Raw genomic sequence first — 20,085 nt, 5'->3', positions numbered from 1 at the left:
GCCGATAGTAGCAAGGCGGCTAGTTCAAGTTGCCATAGCGGCGAGGCGCAGAGGGCGCGAAGCTACGCTGGGCGGTTGGTACCGTGGGGGCGGTTGGAGGTCCCCAGTAAAGGGGCCGGCTTCGTTGCGGGGAGGTTGCGCCCGGGCCGTGCTGGAGCCGATGTGCGGGGAGGGGAGACCGGGGGCCGTGGCGAAGGTATCATGCGCGGGCGGCGGGCCGCCGCTGGCTGTGGGAGGAGCGGGCCGGGGCCGGAGCCAGCGCTGGCGTTGCCAGCCGCGCGGAAATGGGGCGAAAATGCCGTGCAGGACGCTTAGCTGGGGTCAGATGAGGGTAAAACAGGAGAAGGTTTAGGGAAGGATGTTAGCTCAGCTTTTTTTTTTTTTTTTTTTTTTTTTTTTTTTTTTTTTCCTGTTTTCTGTGACCTAGGGTTGAAGTGTGGTGGGAATGTGGTGTCACAGGATGACAATAGAATGTAGAACTGTATTACTGATCCCCTAAAGCCTGAAAGCCTGATGGTGAAATGACACCCTGTCGTGTCACCTTCCTGGCCTTTTGAAAGTTTCTGGCACAAGCAGGAGCCCTGCAAGAAAATGGCCTGAAGAGTGTCCTGTGTTCTTCTCTGGGATGGCTATAGAGTTCTGGGGCTGATTTTAACTATAAGCCTTCAAACAAGATTTTAGCACTAAGTTAATTACCAAATGATAAGTCTGCGTGGAGCTGAGCAGATAAATCGCTTGAAAAGTAGTCAGGTTTTGTACAGGAGTTCAACTTCTGCTCACTCCAAGTGGAGAAGTTGCTGCTGAACTTTGTCAGTTGTGCTTCATGCTTGCTTCATGCTGTAGATCTCTAAGAAAAAATCTTCAATGAAGCTGAAACAGACTTTTTTATTTTTTTTTAATAAGGAAGGAAAAGAAGGAGTATTATTGTTCTTCTTTGTGCAAGAAAAAATTTAAGTAGAAGCAAATCCAGCAAAAGACACAAAACCAGCAAGTGTCTCCCTGTCAAGTCGGTCATACGATCACGTACTGAAATCAATCCAAGTTTATGGAAAAAACACTAGTGTGCTCTTTTTGTTTTAATCAATTCTGCAAATGTTCATACAAAATATTTGTACTTGTTTCTACTTCTTTATGTTTTTATTTTTTATAACTAAAGTGAAATTTTCATAATTCCTTTAAAAATGCAGATGTTAACTCCTATACGAAGCTAAACTTTTCCAGCGTAGAAGTGCCTGCAGTTCCTCTTAGGTTGCTTGTTAGAACAAAGAGGAATGCTAATTAAGCCTGAATAGAAAGGTTTCATTCAAAATATTGTCCTCATGGGTCTAGTATTTTCTTTTATGTTTCCCTGTTTACTAGCCTTTCTTTAGTGCTTTGGCCAGTAAGTGTCATAATGAGACAGCTGAAAAAAAACTATTGATTTTTTTTTTCCTGTTGTAAATCTTGATTTCACTCTGTTTCATCTTACAGAATTTTTTTTTATTTGGGGCTCTTATGGTTGAGACACTTCTCAGAACTGTTTTCAGCCAACTACTGTTTTTCATTATATTCTACTAATGCCTATTTCTCTTGTGACATACACCAAGAAGTATGTGTAGGGCTGTATTCGGATGTCCACTTGCTTCACTTGCTTTTGAGTTTGAGTAGGTTTTTTATTTTTATTTTTTAGTTCTCATCAGTTGTGATGCAATAACTAACAAATACAGTATTCTGCAGGGTATTCTACCCTTTAAACTATTTGAATAATTTTACATGTCTTAGTAGTGCCCTCTGTCTATGCAGGTATCCTTAAAGAAGCCCGCTTTCATTAAGGTAAAAGTGGTAATATTTTAATTGATGTTATTTTTTGATCTCTTGGCCTCTAGAAAGAAATATGGTGTTGTGGAAATGGACTGAAATAAGAGTTAAGCCTAGTCTTTCACTTGGAACTATTTAATTCATATTTAAGCTATCTGAATTGCATAATGTGAGGTGAGTTTTCTAGCTTCATTTAATGAGACAGTTCTGTACACAGGTATAAATATGTAATTAATAAGTCCAGCATATGCTTTTTTGCCCAGTTTGAGAGGAGAAGAGAAATAGTTACTTCCTGTGGAAATCTGAAGGCAGTTCTGAAGAGTCCAATTTGCTAAAAAAAAGTTTGCTATGACTATGTAGCTGAGATAAAATATGACAGATACTGAATGTCAACCACTTGTTATGATAATTAAAATTAAATGTGTTTTAAATGTAAAAATGCTAACAGTCCAACAAAATATGTAGGTACATGGAACAAAGCTCCATGAACAGCTGAAGACCAAATTCTTATGGATACATGTCCTATAGACATAAGTCTCAGAGCTGAGTTCCTCCTAATAAGGGTGATTTTGTGCTACGTTCTTAGTATTGTCATTAATAGGCTTTTAAGACACCCTTTACTTCGTATCTTAAAGATACTTTCACAAACCGCCTGAAATGTAAAACCTATGTTAAGCTTGGAAATTGGTTGCTGAACCCAGCCTTTGTTGGGTTGTGAGTGATCAGGCTGTTGGTCAGATGTATTTTGTTCAGAGTGGAAGGGAAAATCAGAGCTGTGATTTTTTGGTGTGTAAGAGCAGGTAGAGATATTTTAGCCAAGAGAGCTGACAGTGCAATTTTAGGAGAAATGAAAAATTACTCTAATGAACAGAAGAGCTGTAGAACCAGTGATATGAAACTTGTTTGAAGGAAGCCATATTTCATGTTTATCAGTGATACCTGTGGTCTATGTGCTAGAATATGGATCTTGCTGATGTCAAGATGAAGGTTCATTAAAGATCAAGGGGAAAATACAGCTTCATGTTGTAATTATCAGGAGAGCTTTTTTTTTTTTTTTTTTTTTTTTCTTTGAGGGGTACGGAATTATAGTAAATATGAAAATTATTACAGGTTGTTAGTGCTAACTATGTCTTCTATTTTTTTCTGTGTTTAAAAATACCATATTTTTGTTTCCTCAGCTTCACTTATACTTTTTGGTTGACTAGAGTAATAGGTACTGAACAGTGAATGTTGGTACTGACAGTGAGAATGTGCTTTAGTAAGATAAGGGAAGGGCATATGGGATCAATTCATCACTTCAAAAAATGGCTCTAAGGATTATTGGTGTACTTGAGCACAGGAATGATTATGCTGATTTACTCTCCTTCCATTTTCAAAAAGTATCTATCCAAGTGTAGGGGACACAAATTTACATCCTTTTAAAAACGAAATATAGTCTTGTATAAAGTGCAGCATATGAATTGGATATGCACCATAGTTTCTTTTGGAAACTTCTGCAGTAATGGCTAGAAGAATGATGCCTTTATGCTGTGGCTTTTTTTTTTTTTTTTTTTTTTTTTTTGTTGAATACAGGACTGAAAGGAATTCAGAAAAGTTTGCCAGTCTATTTTCTCTTCCCCTAAACAGCCTCAAACTGTTTCTCCCAACAGATGCTTCTCTTGCATCTTGCTACAAGTCCTAATGATGGTTATTTTGTGACCTCCAAGCAAACTGTTCCAGTGCTTGATTTTTTTTTTTTTTTTTTTTTTTTTTAATTCTGATGTCTGACCTATCTATTTGGTGTTTTGATTTTAATCAGTGACTACTTGACTTAACTATGGCAGCCAGGACTGTTTATTCTCAAGCTTTTTGATAGTTTATTTTCCCATGTCTGAAGATTATCCTACTTACCTTCCTCTCCCCCCTTCTTAAGACTCAACAATTCTTGTTATTTTCTCACAAACTGTATTTCCTATCGCTCAAATAATCTTTGAATTCTAGTCAACTGAATTGCCTGAATGCAGTAAAGCAGGTTATATTGAATCAGCATTAAATACGGGAGATAAAATATTTCAGAATTTATAAAAATGGCTTTGTGTCTTGTATGCTGTTAGCTTTTTCTTTCTAGAATGTGACCCTGTTTATTCATATTTAATTTGGGATGTACCACCTCTTGCAAATATTCCTTTTTTTTCGCCTCTTCTATTCCCCATGCCAACATTTGTTTCCCTGTTGGACAAATAGTGTCAGGAGCAAACTTTATAAACATAGTCAATCCTATTATCAGGTCATTTAATGAAAAGATTTAGTGCAATTACTTCAACTTGACATTTCATTGCTCTCAACTCTTCTATGAATTTTGATATTCAGCCAGTTTTGCTTCAATTTTATGAAAGCTTAATCTAGTTAATGTTTTATTTTGCTTACTATTGTGAATGTCTTGAGTGTGCTTAAGGTTTTTAAAAAATTACCTCAGCAACTACATTTTTTATTAATAAATTTCATTACTCATTATCAAACCAGTTTACTTTATTTAACATCAACTGATACATTGTGTTTTTGAGAACAATTTTTTTCTACTTTTTTTTCCCCCAATATATTAAAATTAAGTTGATTAGTCTATAGTTTTTTCATAGTTTTTACTTACTTTCCCTTCTTTTAAAGACAATCTGAATACTATTTAGCAAGTACTATGATGCAGAGAGGAGTGAATCTGCAGAGCAGAACAACTGGTGGTGGAGACCTGATATCTGTACTGAAAGGTTTTTGGAGAGAATTTGCTTTGGGCTAGAGTCTGGTCTTGTATACTGAACACCTGGTAGTGGTTTGAGTGTATCTTTTGGTTTAGCTCTCTCCTAATGGGTTCTGTTTCTTATGTTTTGACACTGGTGTGAATAAACACAGTAACTGGAGAATAGTTGGGAGATCTCTTCAAAAGTATATACAGAACAGAAATGCTAATATAGATGTAGTCTAAGTTTGGCTATAAAGTTCCTTCTGTAATGCTGTGCAAGTCAGACTACTTGGTTTGGATCAGTATTTAAGACTCATTACTCTTTCTGATCTTTCTGCTTAGGTTTCAAGATACCAATGGCAGATTCATCTAGCGATTCAGACAACTTTCTTAGGGGTCGAATAGGAAGGCGGCTGCCTTTGCGAGCAACTCGCAACAGAGCTTGGAACCATGGTGCTGAAGAAGTTACAGAAAAGATCCATACTTTAGCAAGTACTTTACAGGTTGTTTACCAAAATACTGTGTTAAGAATATTTAAGTGTTTGCATGTCCATAATATTTTCACTTCTGAAGTTGTGTAAGAGACTGTGGCAATGAGAAACTTGGCTTTCTCTGCAAGCCCAAAAGGATTTGGGAAATTGATTGTATAGTATCTGAGCTGACAGTAGGTGGTCTCCTTCCTTGTAATAAAGCTTACAATTCAAATAAATTCTAGATGTGGAATAGCACAATAAGAAGAAATATTTGTAAATTTATGCCATTCTAGTTTGAACAGCATAACTGTGAGCTCAATTACAAATTTACAATGTATTTTTTTTAAATGTTTGAGAAGAGGAAAAATCCATATGCAATGCTGAATTTAAACTTTAAAAATCTTGGCTGGAACATGATCATCAAGCTAGAAAAGAGATAAGATAATAAAAATATAATATGACAATATTCTTAAGAGCTTCTTCTTTAGCATTGTCCTGTTTCTTACCTCTTTCTTGCTGCTCTTCTGAAATTCAGATTTTAAACAAATTACTTCTTGTGGGCTGATTTTCAGCCAGGTCTGCCACCTGATGCAGCCCTTCCTCTGGTCTCGTGAGTGTTTGTGAAGAGGAGGAGGAGGAGGGATTGTGTGGAAGGGGAGGGTGGTACTGCAGTGGCCTTGCTTAAGACATCTAGAGCTGCCATGAAAATAGTACTGTAGAAACTGAATGATGAAATATTGATCGGGCTTTTTTACGGTGAAGAATGGAGTTCATAGAACTTAATCTACTTTTTTTTTTACATTATCATGTACTTTTTACATGATAATTTGGAATTCTCAGACTTTTTTTTTTTTTTTAAGACTTTTCTATTTTGAGTTTTCTTCCTCTGTTTTTTTTTTTTTTTTTTTTTTTCCTTAAGGATACCAACAGAAATCTGAGACACGTTGACCATATGCTAGGACAATACAGAGAATACAACAAGGAACAAACCGAAGCCATAGCAACTGTGAGCATCTTTCATTATGTCTTAGTTTCTTAAGACATTTATTTATTTATATAAAAAACAATGTCCATAATTGAAAACTTGGTAGCATTGGGTAAGATATATCAAGAGAATGGTATACTATTATGTCAAATACAATGTGCGCTACTAAAACAGAATATTAGACAGCATGTTTTTCTGCATAAATAGATTGTAATAAGATAAAATCTTAACAGGTAATTATTTTTTTGTGTGTGTGTGTGTGTGACTATACTGTTTTTCTTGCATTCTGCAATAAGTTTTGAATCTGTTGACCAGCTTTCTTGGTTTCAGGAAGCGTAAACATCTCATAAATACTAAGGGTCTACAAATATGAAAATGGATGACTACCCAAAGAAAAGAAACTGATTAGTGCCCATAGTGCTAGAGAAGCTTATAACTTGGCTCCAAACAAATTGCAGCAGGTCTTGACTTGAAACAGATGGATAAGAGTTACTGAATTTGTGAAATTTCTGATGGGAATAGGACCAATATAAGGTCGCTACTTTTTAATACATGCTGATGCAAAATGTAGTTCTATGTCATTATTCCAGAAAGGTGGTCCGTTAAAAAACACCCAGGTGAGTGTGACCTCATTCAAAAAATTTGTTCTGACCAATATCTGCTCTTCAGGTAGGTAGCCTTTGATTATGTCACAAATTGAGCTATAACCATTTCCTGCTTGAGCCTTAAATATTAGAATAGAATCTATCTTATGAATAAAGATATCATCTTTATTAGAGTTCTTGTTCCCTTTCTGCAGCAGAATTTTCCACTTTGTATAGAATAGATGTGATATGTATTTGATACGTGTGGGAAGAAGCATCTGAGATCAGGAAGTAGGGAATCTTTTACTTCTAAAATAAATATTTAAGAAGAAAACTTAAAAACCATTTGAATGAGTTTCTGAGTTTTGAATGAGTTGAATTGTTGTTTTTAGGTAATAAAGTTGGTTGAATGTTTTACCATTTTTAGGCAAGGTTGTTCATATAAGGATATTTTTTTCCAAGCTAGATAGACATTTAAGTTCAATGAGTTATGCTGAATATTGTAGTGTCTGACTCTCTCTTGTGGGAAAGATCACAAAGAACTTCAGATTTTCTCCTTACCATGTGTTTGCATTTATAAATTGGTGACTGTTGTGTTGTATTTGGATCTCTGCTCGTTTGTTCTTTTAATAGCATGCTGGAGAAACTATCAAAGCTAAGAGTGTATGCAAGAACTATAATGGGAAAGGTGGAGTGCTGTTTCAGAATTATTTTGTAGCTTGTGGTTGCTACAGCATATCCATATAACCTCCATCTTTTGATTAATGATGTTCCTCAAGTATGATTTATTGATAACAATGAGCCCAGAGAAGAATCTTTCACAATGCAGTGTGATGCTACATTTCTGGAGAGACTGCAAGATTTAAGTAGGAATTTCTCTGAGAAGCTTGTTTTTTCAGTATGATATCGAGCAATTATTCTCATAGCTGGATGTGGCAAGGTAAGAATAGTTGTTTAACCTAAGGCTTAAGAGCTGACTTGTCTTAGGGGGAACTATTTTGGGGACACACAACTTCAGGAATTTTGCTACTTTTTAAGCAGAAAGACAAGGAAGCAAAAGGAAAAAAAAACCAAACATATTTAGAGTATGTTTGTCAGCTGTGAACATGTTTTATTCTAAAAGCACCTTTTTCCTGAATATCTTTGTAGCCATTAATTCTTCTGGAAAGTGTTGCTGTATGAATTATGAAAGCTAGGAAACTGATGATATTTGTATGATGGTACAGACCCAGCTTCATTAAGATTTTCAAATAGTATCAAATTAAAAACAGTCTCTTTAGAAATTGAATAAATTGATCCTAGCACTCAGGTGTACAGGAATTATAGCTTAATGCCACATACGTGTATATATATAAATGTTGCAAGGAGTATTTGAATTCAAAAATAGCTGCATTTAAATTCAAAATAACCTTAAACTTCTATTGCCAGCTTTTATTTGAAATTTATTTGGAATCAAAAATACTTTCTGTCTGATGCTTCACATCTTTCTTTTAGGTGAGAAGAAAGTGAGGTTTACTGATTTAGGTATTTCTTGGCTTTTACACTTGGCATATATAGTAATAATGGAAGCTTGAATTTGAGAAGGAAAAAGAAATATAATTGTCTAATGCTTTTTAAGGGCAACATAAATTTAACATAAAATCACTGCATTGACTGACAAGGGGAGACATATTGTTCTACTTGCTGACTGAAGCCAGTGCAACATGTTGCAGTATGCTTATTTAAAGATTTCTACTGTATGGATGTGATAAAGGAATCAAAGGAATTGACCAGTAGTGCTAAATGGGGCCTCAAGTAATTTGTGTTTGTTACTTGAGAGCACAGGGCTCCATGCTGCAATGTTGTAGCAGGGATATGTGAATATACTCAGACTTATCTGTTGTAAATAAGTATTAATTATTTTTGTTAAAATGAGAGGAAATAATTATGTTCTTAAAACAGCAAAAGTATAGATTTTAATGACTGAGTGTTACTGGGTTAGACTGAGGTTTATAATAAGGAAACAAATGCAGCTATTGATAGTCCATTCAGTTATAAAAGATCAAAGCTGAACTTCCTTCTTTCCTGGTGAAGTTAAGATCAATTTAAAATCAGAATTTCAAAACCAAGAAGTGGTCAGCTTCTGTGTTGTGAAATGATACCTCTGAGAAGCTGAGGGATCTTTTCTTTAATTAAATGGTATTAACTTCCTATGAACACCTGGATGATACCATCCACTGTAACCTTAAAGAACTAATGTGCATTTAAATATCAGTCTTTATCCTGAAAGGGTTTTGACTGTAAAATAATTTAGGGAAATTATCATCAGTCCATATTTCTTGAGTAGAATAGTGTTTTGTCTTGTTTCATGACTTATTCTGAATATACAGAATGCTGTCTCAGAAATGTCCATGTTCTTGGTAACTGCTGGTTGCCTTAATGTTCTGTACATACCTAAAAGATGTTTGAAAAAGACTAAGAATCAAAGTTATAGTAAAAGCACTCATATTTAGCATATATTTAAAATTTAGATTAATATCAGGAATAACTATAAACATCTAAACTTAAAGTAAAACTACTAAAAATTCTACTGCACCTGAGTCCCAAGAAAATGCAGTTCTTGTGTAGTCATGTGACAAACTGTGCTGCTATTATGGTATAGTGAGCCATATCCCTTCTTGTGTTAGGAAGTAATAGGAGGATGGACATTGAAGCTACTGTTCTTGGTTTTCTGTGGGCCTCCATCATCTATGCTAGATGAGGAGTTTTCTCCTCTCCGATGACATTGATCTTTTTCTCCTAAGTAAATAAAAAAGTAGGAATAAGAAATGGGAAAGGAGCAAAGTATTAGGTACGATTTTGATGCAGCTTAAACAGCTTATAGGTGGGCAAAATGAACTCAATAATTATGAGCTGACTGTCTGTGAGAGAGAGATGTCAAGGAACGGACTTCTAATTGATGAACTAAGGATCTTTGAACCAAGTTCATGTTTTTTAATATCTCTTTTCTAATATCATTAGTCTCGCTTTATTCTGTAAATAGCATAAAGAACTAGTCTTTTAAGAAAATAAATATATCTTAAAGTATACAAATAAAAGTATAAAATCTGTAATCAATTTTTTGGGCATTATTCTGTTCTACAGAAACTGATTGAAGCATAAGGTTTTTACTTCTTAATACTGTTATGGTTCTCTTTAAAAAAGAGATCTAGCAGTCTGGGGTTTCCTGCAGAAAAGATGAAAATGAGCAATATGAAGGTAGAGCGTTCAAATTGAGCTATGTTCACTTAGTTTGTATTATCCTATTAGAGATGCAAGATAGGTCTTTTTCAGGATGTGGTTAGATTTGAAATTTGAGTTATTGCTAATCTTTCTTTGATTCTATGGCATTTTCATAGATTATTTTAAGGTTTAGCTCTCTGAACACAAAAGTGATTTTTTGTTAGATACATGCATTGCTATAATTTTTTCCCTTCAAGTATCCTCTGTCTTTTTGAGAAGGCATTAGAAGAACCTTAAAGTTTTCAGTTTGAGATTTTCTTAATGTGATAATTGACTTGTTTTAATAATAAAATATAATAAAAAGAATCTAAGCATACTTCATAAGATTCAGAAAATATTTAAAACAATATTTTAAGCTCTGAAAAAAGTATAATTCTACAGGAATGAAGTGACCATTTAGAAGCACCTGTTAGGGAGAGGACAGATGATCTAGATGTTTTGTTGACCATCAAATAAAAAAGTAGCAAAAACCTGCGAATGAGAACGAAGTTTTGCAAATGCAGCCTAAAAAATAAGGTGAATATCTGAAAAATAAAGAACTAATTTAGGAATATGATTAGATCTTTTTGAACTCCTAAGTCAGGAATGACTGCCTATTTTTAGAAAAAGTGTAAGAAGGATTTTGCAGGGGGCCTTATTGAGAACTGCTGGCAACTAGAGTGTTTTTTTTTTCTTTCTTTTTCTTGTCTTAATGTATGCTGTATGTATGGTGGAATGCTGAGGCTGCCAGTGTTGGTGAAATTGTAAATTTGTAATTTCTTTGCAGTTAAAAGAAACACTGGAACAGTCCATAGGTCAGTTAAGGAGCCAACGGTTAACTCGAAACTCTGGAATGAGAAGTGCTTCTCTTTCAAGCTTATACACTAGTGATCTGGATGGAGAAGCAGTTGCAGGTAAAATACTCTAGCAATACAACATAATTAAAGTGTTCTGTAATATCTTTTGTAAGACAAGAAGAAATTAAAAAGAACCAAAATCATTTGTGTAAAGATATTGACATGAAAAGCTATAGCTGATTACTTGAAAGAAATTCAGTTCTGAAATTTGGGGAGACCTTATACTCCGAGAGATAAAAATGAAACAAGTCATTCAATGGAGAAAACTGCTTTGCTTACTACATATATTGTAGTATATGCAATTTAAACCTAAATTTGAAAGACATTGCAGCTTCAGAAGTTTGCTTTGCAGCAAAAAGAAAAAATAAATTTTAAATCCATTAGATAATGGGCACGTGGATGAAATTAGACAAGGATAGAAAAGATAAAACTAAAACAATATATAACTTACAGAAAAAGTAGATATTTCTTCTATACCTTTCTGAAAGTACATTATTTTTAGAAAAAGGTTAGTTTGGGGGGCATTCTTTAGTAACATTCAAGTACTCTAGTCAAAAGCTTTGAAACTTTTATTTTTCTAGTGTAAAAGCTGTGTAAAAGTACTTACAGTTTAAAGCTGTGGTAGATTCATGTAGAGGAAAGGCTGTTGCTTGGGCAAACACAATTTGAAGAACAAACTCTCTGCTCCCTGTAGGAGCGAAGGAAAACTTTTTCACCCTTCCCATACACGTAGTTGGGAAATATTGGAAGATGAATCCTTGGAAGAGGCAAACAAGAAATACACTTAAGCATTTTATGTAGCTTTAGTAATTGTTTTGCCAATGTCTTGTCTGTAATGTGGCCCATAAGGATATCAGGAATATCAAAGACAAGTTTTTCTTAAAGCAGAATTAAAAATTTACCTTATGAAATGTTGCCTTCCTACTTACTTTTTTTATCTCTTATCTCAAAGGGAACCATCACTTCCTGCCTACTTCTCCTCTCAGGGATTATGGAGACTCACAGGGCAATAGACATCGAAGGTCTAGATCTGCAAGTGTTCGATTTGTCAATGAGGCAGATAATTTGGACCAGGTACAGCACACTAACAGGAGTTCCTTCCCCCAGTAGGCAGTATATTGTCATGCGCCTCTTCACTTTAACATCAGAGGAAGTTATTTTCCTGATGAAGCTAAGAATCTTTCAGCTCTGAAGTGTGCTCCCTGTGTTATGTGCCATGCCATTCTTCATTAGATACTCACCTCTTGTATCCATTAGTTTCATAAATTTTCGTACAAGATGTGAATGTAGTGTTACCAAAAGCAGTGTCTGAAAATAACATCTGTATTCTTATAGGCCATGTACAGAAAAGAAAATTAATCTCTACAGATATGATTAGAGTTCATTTCCATATGCTGAAATCCTGTGTGGGATTTCATGTGGGGATTGTTTTGTGTCAGTTAATGGCACAGATCTCATTGCTTTTGCCATCTTACTTCAGTGTAGCCAGAGTTGATCTTGTGCTAACTATCTCTATCTTAAATCTAGGTTAGATCAGTGAGTAGGATAGTTTGTCCCAGTACTTCAGACAGATCAGGGAGAAGGAGGAGTTACTCAAGGTTCTGGTGTTTCTCAGAACCTCAACAGATGTCTACTTGCTGACTCTTCAGAAAATAGAAAATTGCCTTAATGGATAAGATTATAAGCTTTCGATATTCTACAGATAGAGTTAATGTCCGTATCTGCTTTTCCTCTTTCAGACAGAGTGGCTAGACCTGGTTGAATGAATCCATCTATTTTTGTGGCTGGCTTTTTCCAGGAGAAATATATAATGACTGTTACTAATAGCAACAGATCATAGAGTGTTCATGTTAACCTTATTAAATCAATGCTACTTCCAAGTAATTAATTTTAAATTTAACTATGCTATGTTTTTTCAGTTGACTTTTTGGGAAGTTGGTATGCTACAGAAAAGACTAGGCTTTTATTTAAACATATTTCACTGTCCTGTCCTACCGCTACCCCAGAAATAAAATACTAATATTTGTAAGGCTGTTGGATGCTTAGGAGGAAAGACTTCTATACAACATTATTTCTTTAGGAAATTCCAAAATACAAGCAAGATTTCTAAGTGACTATGTAAGTAAATATATTTTTTCCCTATTTTGATGATGATTGCTAGTTCTTTATATTGTTCTTATTTTCCAGTGAGTGAATATGGCTTTATCCACTCAACTATTTCATAAGAAAAACATGACACTTTGAGGAAAGATGAACTATCTAGAAATAGTCATTGATCACGACCCTAAGTAGAAACGGGGGCAGAGATAAAACAGTACTTAAGAATCATTTAACTAGTTCTGGCACTTATTTCTTTGTGTAAACACAAACCCATTATGACTGCTTCTAGACACAGTAATATTCAGAATGTATCAAGTTAAGAAGGAGGAAGAATCAGATATATCTGTAAGCGCAGCTGACAGAGGCAGTGAACAGATGCAACATTTTGTGCAGAAGAGTGCAAGAAGGCACCTTTGTTTCCAGTCCTAGTAGTGTATGCTTTTTCAGATATGGTCATGGCATGATGCAGAGCTCCGTAGCTGTTGGAGTTGCTTCAAGGAAAACAACTGGGCTGACAGACCCTGTGCCTTACAGGAACACCCGGAAGAAGTGGCGAGTGATTGTTGTGGGTGACTCCCTGCTGTCGGGGATGGAAGCACCTATCTGCTGACCTGATCTCTTGTCTAGAGAGGTGTGTTGCCTGCTAGGGGCTTGAATATGAGACATCATTGAAATACTGCCAAGCCTTGTCCGTGCGTTGGACTGTTACCCTCTGCTGCTCTTCCATTTGGCACTAATGATATGAAGGGCAAATTGGAAACCATCAAAGAGGATTTCAGTGCTCTGGGGATGGTGGTCAAGGACCTGGGAGCCTGGGTGATTTTCTGCTCAATCCTGCCAGCGAGGGGGAAGGATGGGAGGAGGAGTAGGTGGATTTTCTAAATTAAGAACTGGCTATGCAGCGAGTGTTGGCAATGGCGTTTTGGTTTCTACAACCATGGGACCCTGTTTGAAGACTGACAAGTGATGGGGAGAGATGGGATCCACCTCACTAAGAGGGGTATCTTTGCCAACAAGTTGACCAGCTTGGTAAGGAGGGCTTTAAACCAGGAAGGATGGGGGAAGGGGAAAGTTATAGAGACAGTCTGAAACTGTAGTGTGTAGTCAGTGAAATGTGGCTCACGTTGGGATGCCTTTAGCGGTGAAGTGGGTACAGGACATGACTATGGAGGGTCCTCTTGCACCCTTCCTGGGAAACCTGTCTGCTAGATTACCTCCCTGAAATGCCTGTACACAAATGTATGCAGCATGAGGAATAAACAGGAGGAACTGGAGATCTGTGTGTGGTTGCAGGGCCATGATCTCATTGTAATTACAGAGACATGGTGCTTGCATGGTTGGAATGCTGTCATGGATGGCTGCATGCTTTTTAAGACAGACAGGCCAGGAAGGCAAGGTGCTGGAGTTGCTCTTTATGTGAGAGAGCAACTGAAATGTATCGAGCTCTGCCTAGAGGTGGAGGAGGAGCCAGTTGAGAGCTTATGGGTAAGGATTAAAGGGCAGGCTAATACGGTGACACTGTTGTGGGGTCTACCAGAGGCCATCTGACCAGGAAGAGGCCTTTTTCAGATGGCTGAAAGTAGCTTCCTGATCACAGGCCCTGTTCTGGGAGACTTCAGCCACCCTGATATCTGCAGAGAAGACAACACAGCAAGGCACAAACAGTCCAGGAAGCTCCTGTAGAGCATTGATGATAACTTCTTGTCACAGGTGGTGTAGGAACCAACAAGGAGGGGTGTCCTGCTGGAATTTGTCCTAACCAACAAAGAAGGACTGTTTGGAGATGTGAAGGTTGGGGGCAGTCTTGGCTGCAGTGACCACGAGGTGGGGAACTTCAGGATTCTGCATAGAGGAAGCAGAACAATAAGCACATTGCAAGCCTGGACTTCAGGAGAGCAGACTTTGGGCTCTTCGGAGACCTACTTGGAGGAATCCCATGAGTTAGGGCCTTAGAAGGAAGAGGGGTCCAGGAGAGCTGGCTAGTATTCAAACATCCCTTCCTCCAAGCTCAAGAGTGGTGCATCCTTATGAGTAAGAAGCCCAGCAGAGGGGACAGATCTTCATGGATGAGCAAGGAGCTCCTGGCCAAACTCAGACAGAAGAAGAAAGTACATAGAATGTGGAAGAGGGGACAATAAGAGGAGCCACTTAGTAGTAATGTAAGAATGTTGTCAGAGTATGCAGGGATGCAGCGAGGAAGGCTAAGGTCCATTTGGAATTACATCTGGCAAGGGATATGAAGGACAACAAGAAGGGCTTCTCCAAATACATCAGTAGCAAGAGGAAGACTGGGGAAAATGTGGGCCCTCTACTGAATGGGGCAGGGGCCCCGGTGACAAAACATGCAGAGAAGGCAGAGTTACTGAATGCCTTCTTTTTTTCAGTCTTTACTGCTAAGGGCAGACATCAGGAATCCCAGAGCCTTGAGACAAGAGAGAAAGTCTGGAGAAAGGAGGACTTTCCTTTGGTCGAGGAGGATCAGGTTAGAGATCATTTAGGCAAACTTGATATCCACAAATCCATGGGCCCTGATAGGATGCACCCACAGGTGCTGAGGGAGCTTGCGGATCTTGTTGCTGGGCCATTCTCTATCATCTTTGAAAGGTCATGGGAGAACAGGAGAGGAACCTGAGGGCTGAAAGAAAGCTAGTGTCTCTCCAGTCTTCAAAAAGGGCAAGGAGGAGGACCCAGGCAAAGTAGGGCAGTTGGCCTCACTTGCATCTGTGGAAAGGCAATAGAGCAACTCATCCTGGATGTTGTCTTTTATTTTTTTGTTTTAAAGAGAGAGTGAGAGAAAAAAGAAGGCAGAAGTCTAGTTGGAGACCCATAGCTAGTGGTGTCCGCCCAGGCTCAGTACTGGGGCCAGTCTTGTTAAGCTTCTTCAGCAATGACCTGGATGAAGGAACAGAATGGCTTCTCAGCAGGTTTGGTGACTATACTAAACTGGAAGGAGTGGCTGATACCCCAGAAGGCTGTACTGCCATTCAGAGAGACCTGGACAGGCTGGAGAGTTGGGCAGAGAGGAACCTCATGAGGTTCAATAAGGGCAAGTCCAAGGCCCTGCACCTGGGGAGAGATAACCCTAGGCACCAGTACAAGCTGGGGGTTGACCTTCTGGAGAGCAGCTCTGCAGAGAAGGACCTGGGAGTGCTGGTGGATGACAGGTTGACCATGAGCTAGCAATGTGCCCTTGTGGCCAGGAAGGCCAATGTTATACTTGGGTGCATTAGGAAGAGTGTTGCCAGCAGGTTGAGGGTGGTGATACTGCCCCTCTCCTAAGCCCTGGTGAGGCCACAGCTGGAGCCATGTGTCCAGTTCTGGGCTCCGCAGTGCAAGAGAGACATGGAGCTACTGGAGAGAGTCCAGCGTAGGGCTTTGAAGATATTTAGGGAACTGGAGCATCTCTCCTATGAGAAAAGGCATTTTTTTTTAATACATAATATATGTTGTATATTGTTTTGGTGCTTTCATTGTGGGAGTGTGAGAATCCAACAAGTTTCCTGTTTCAGATACTTGTTTAAAGTACAAACGTTTTGCAAATAATGTGTAATAAATTTTTCTTTTTTGAAGGTTCTTCCCCCACCCCCAACACTCAGATAGAGCTGGGCCTCTTTAGCCTGTAGAATACTGAGAGGGGATGTTATCGATGTATACAAATATCTTAAGGGAAGGTGGCTAGGGGATGGGACCAGGCTCTTCAGTGGTGTCCAGCATGAGGACAGTTGGCAACAGGCATGAACTGAAACACAGGAAGTTCCATCTGAATATAAGGAAGAACTTCTTCACTATGAGAGCAACAGAGCACTAGAGCAGGTTGCCCAGAGAGGTTGTGGAGTCTCATTCTCTGGAGATATTTAAAATCTGCCTGGATGCAATCCTGTGCAATGTGCTCTAGGTTACCCTGCTGAACAGGGGAGTTGGACTGGATGATTTCCAGAGGTCCTTTCCAACTTCAACCGTTCATTGTTAAAAGACTGTTCTACCGGAAAATGTGCTGTATTTTTTGAAGTTGCTTGAGTTTGGTTGAAATCTCTGGTCAGTCACATGGAGGAAAAGCTAATACCTGAGTTTGAATGCGTTTTGAGAGTAATCAGCTGGACGGATCCAGGTTTAAGTCTTAGGTACAGATTAAAGAGGTGTATAAACCAGGGTTTTCTCAAATGAAGATCCTAATCCTTTAGCTGTTGACAGCAGTATGATGATTTAAATGTTGCTACTTTTCTCCCTTGGAAGATGGATGAACTGCCACTTTTTAATTTTCTTCTATAACAATTTTATTATAAATTGAGGGCCTGCAGAATGGGGGAAATTGGAGGGAAATTGGACTCTGTAAAACTAAGGTTTTATTGAGCACATACCTTTTTCTAACTCAGATGCAAACATTCCAGTACAGTGTGTAAAGTCTTGGGAAATGTTTAAAAAAAAAAAAGTTTCTGCAGTTCTTTGCTAGTATCTGAATTCATTATAATGTTCTGCTTGGTCACTTGCTTTTATTTACATATGCATTTTTTTTAATAGGGGTACACATAGCTGAGTAGAACTATATATTATTTATTCTAGCATTTATTAGGAGGTCTTTCAATTTGCTTTGCATTAGATATAAAAGATTGTGTATTGTCAGGTACATGGAACAAGCTCTGAAACATAGACCAACCATAGTTGGGAAAATGGTTTGGCAAATAATGTACTGAAAATTAAACGTCAGTAAGCGAGTGTTGTAAAGGGGTGATAGAAATGATAGAAACACACAAGCTTAACCCAAGCTGATTTGTAATTCATGTAATTTGTTCTGTAGCTTATTTTCATCTGCTGCATTCTATTTAATACTTTCTCTTTCAAAGTGTGTGTGTGTGTGTGTGTGTGTGTATAATGTGTATATATATGCACTTTTTTTGAAATACCACAGGAAAAGGAATTCTTAGATTGTGTACTTTAATTTACAGCTGCATTCTTTCCACCAGTCTGTTCGAGATCTCAGTAGTGAACAAGTTCGCCTAGGAGCTGACATCAGTCGGGAGCTTGCAAGAAGAAACCGGTATAAATAGAAGATAATTCTGTATATAGTGTAGCAAAAAGTTGATGTCCTTCTAAGTGATTCTTAGAATCCTTTATTCTTCTGTATTAAAAAAAGAAAAAAAGCCTAGGGAGAGTGGAGATTGGACAACACACAGATGAAATCAGTACTATGAATTGCTTGTTCCATGTCATCTCATGTAGTGTTTATGAATGTAAATGACATCAGTTCTGGTTTGTACGGTATATGTGCCTTTACCCCCTTTTAAAAAAATATAGATAAAAAGATAAGGATTTAGGATTTTTTTTCAAATCGGGTGCAGAGCTGTAATTATTCTTGGTCACCTAAGGATGAGCTTTCATGTAGATTGTAATGTCTTTCTAATATTTAGTGCCTTAATGTATGGTGCTCTGCCTAACAGAAATAATAGGAATTGATCCTTTAATTCCTTGTAAGAACTAGCCCTACTCAAAAGGACAGTGCAGACATGTTCATAATTTTGTACGTCTTAACCTGATACCTAGCCTTTCAAGCTAGATGCTTCATTATCTTCATTTAAGAATAGATATGTTTTTTATCATGCTTTTACCACATGATGTTGACCTTTAATTGTGCTAGGAATTTATAGGCAGTACATATTAGAAGGCATTGCTGTAGCCTAAAAATTCAAAAGACTGTTACTTCTTACAAATATCACAGTAAATATCTAGTGTGCGCACTTTGGAGTGTTCACTTCAAGTCTTACTTTTATTTTTCTATGAAGGACTGATGCAGAAATGAGAAGGACTCTAGCAGAGTTGTCTGAAAAGCTCACTGAATCTCAAAGACAAGAAATGGTGAGTATAAATAATCTAAAAAAGATGATGTATGTATAGTATTCTAAGGAGGATGTTTAATGAGAATTTTGCTAGTAGGTAGCACTATTTATTTATTTATTTATATTTTCTATTGTTTTGATGATTTCATTGTGGGACGATGAAAATCCAAGAATTTTCATGTTTCTGATACTTATTTAAAGTACAAGCATTTTACAAATATATGTGTAATGAATTTTTCTGTTTCAAAATGATGGTTTTGGAGAAAACTGCTGTTTGATTTGGAACATTGGTTTAACATTTCAACAAAATAAGATAGCTTTTGAAAGATAAGATATGTCTTCACAGTGTCTATATCACTTAAATATAAATCTGTTATTGTGCGAGTCTTTGTGCAGAGTCATGTTAAAGGAACAGGAGAAGCTGCAAATTCCTCTAATAGTCAGGAGGCAGAAATTCTAGATGTAATTCTTGACTCATCAGACTTGAAGCTAAAGATTATAATCTATCAGTATCAGTTACAGGTTTATTATGATAGAATTTCTTGGTGGAGGAAGACTTGCCTCTTCAGCCTTCTTAGAAAAATGCCAGAGTCTGTCCTTGTTAGAATGTTAGCTCTACTTTTCTCTAATAGCCTAGTAGGATAGAAGAGGTTACTCTATTAAAAAAAAAAAAAAATCTCAGATGTTTGTGAAACTCAGTTTTCCTTGTTATGGGCTGCTTTTCAGTATACTTATTTTTAATCCCTCATATAACAGGAAATCAGTAAGCTCAGTAAGTTTTAACCAAAATGGTTCTCAAGAAAACAAATGCTGCAGCTGGCTTCACTGTAACTGTTCAGTGCAATTGCTAAGTCTGCTAGTGCCAAGAAATGAGCCTTGCCAATATATTGGTATTAGTGACAAATTTATTATCATACCAAAGATCTTGATCTCTCAACTTCCTCATAAGAAATTGTGCAGAAATGTTTGTCTGCAGTGCTTTATTCATTTTTGTTTCAGAAATACCCAAAATCACCATCCTAATAACTGTAATCTACTTTGACTCCTGATTGGAAAGTATCAGTTTAAAATCTTGGTAATTTGACAAGATGAGTTTATGGTGGAAACAACTTTTTTTTTTTTTAGTTTAGTGTTGTTAAGCCCTCATTTCTGTAGTGGCATATATCTAAGTACTTACAGTTCTACTGCCCCTCTTTTTCAGTACTGTTTGAAATTTGCATATTTATAATAATACGTGGTGACAGGTCTGGTCACTGCAGTAGGTCTGAGTCACTGAATCAGAATCTTTGTTTATTAGAGGTTTATGATCTTAATTAGAGCCTACTTGATTCTGAGGCCAGGTACTTTTCTTTCTCCTTTTTATTTGTAAGAGCCAGACAACAATCAGTGTTGTCTTTAGGGCAGCTCAGTATAGAAACTGGAGAATATCTGAGGTGTTGAGACAGGCATAGGTGGATGCCTGTTTCATGTCAAGTGCTCACAGTGGTGTTATACTTGAGAATCTG

The 20,085-nt window shown here is 37.2% G+C and overlaps 1 protein-coding gene across 1 annotated transcript in view; it reads left to right on the top strand.

Moving 5' to 3' along the window:
• The first annotated feature begins 11 nt into the window (after positions 1-11).
• The window catches only part of CEP128 (centrosomal protein 128), a 129,503-nt gene continuing 109,429 nt past the window's right edge, over positions 12-20,085 (top strand). Inside the window, exons 1-7 of the mRNA XM_062577300.1 lie at positions 12-74; positions 4,853-5,013; positions 5,903-5,989; positions 10,580-10,706; positions 11,602-11,723; positions 17,693-17,784; positions 18,527-18,599. Coding sequence (XP_062433284.1) covers positions 4,867-5,013; positions 5,903-5,989; positions 10,580-10,706; positions 11,602-11,723; positions 17,693-17,784; positions 18,527-18,599 — 648 coding nt within the window. The 5' untranslated portion in view covers positions 12-74; positions 4,853-4,866. The remainder of the gene's footprint in view (positions 75-4,852; positions 5,014-5,902; positions 5,990-10,579; positions 10,707-11,601; positions 11,724-17,692; positions 17,785-18,526; positions 18,600-20,085) is intronic.

This window comes from Rhea pennata, chromosome 5, assembly GCF_028389875.1.
Source record: "Rhea pennata isolate bPtePen1 chromosome 5, bPtePen1.pri, whole genome shotgun sequence".
Classification (NCBI taxonomy): Eukaryota; Metazoa; Chordata; class Aves; order Rheiformes; family Rheidae; genus Rhea; species Rhea pennata.
The sequence above is the reverse complement of the archived record's forward strand: the minus strand, read 5'-3'. Positions and strand labels throughout refer to the sequence as shown.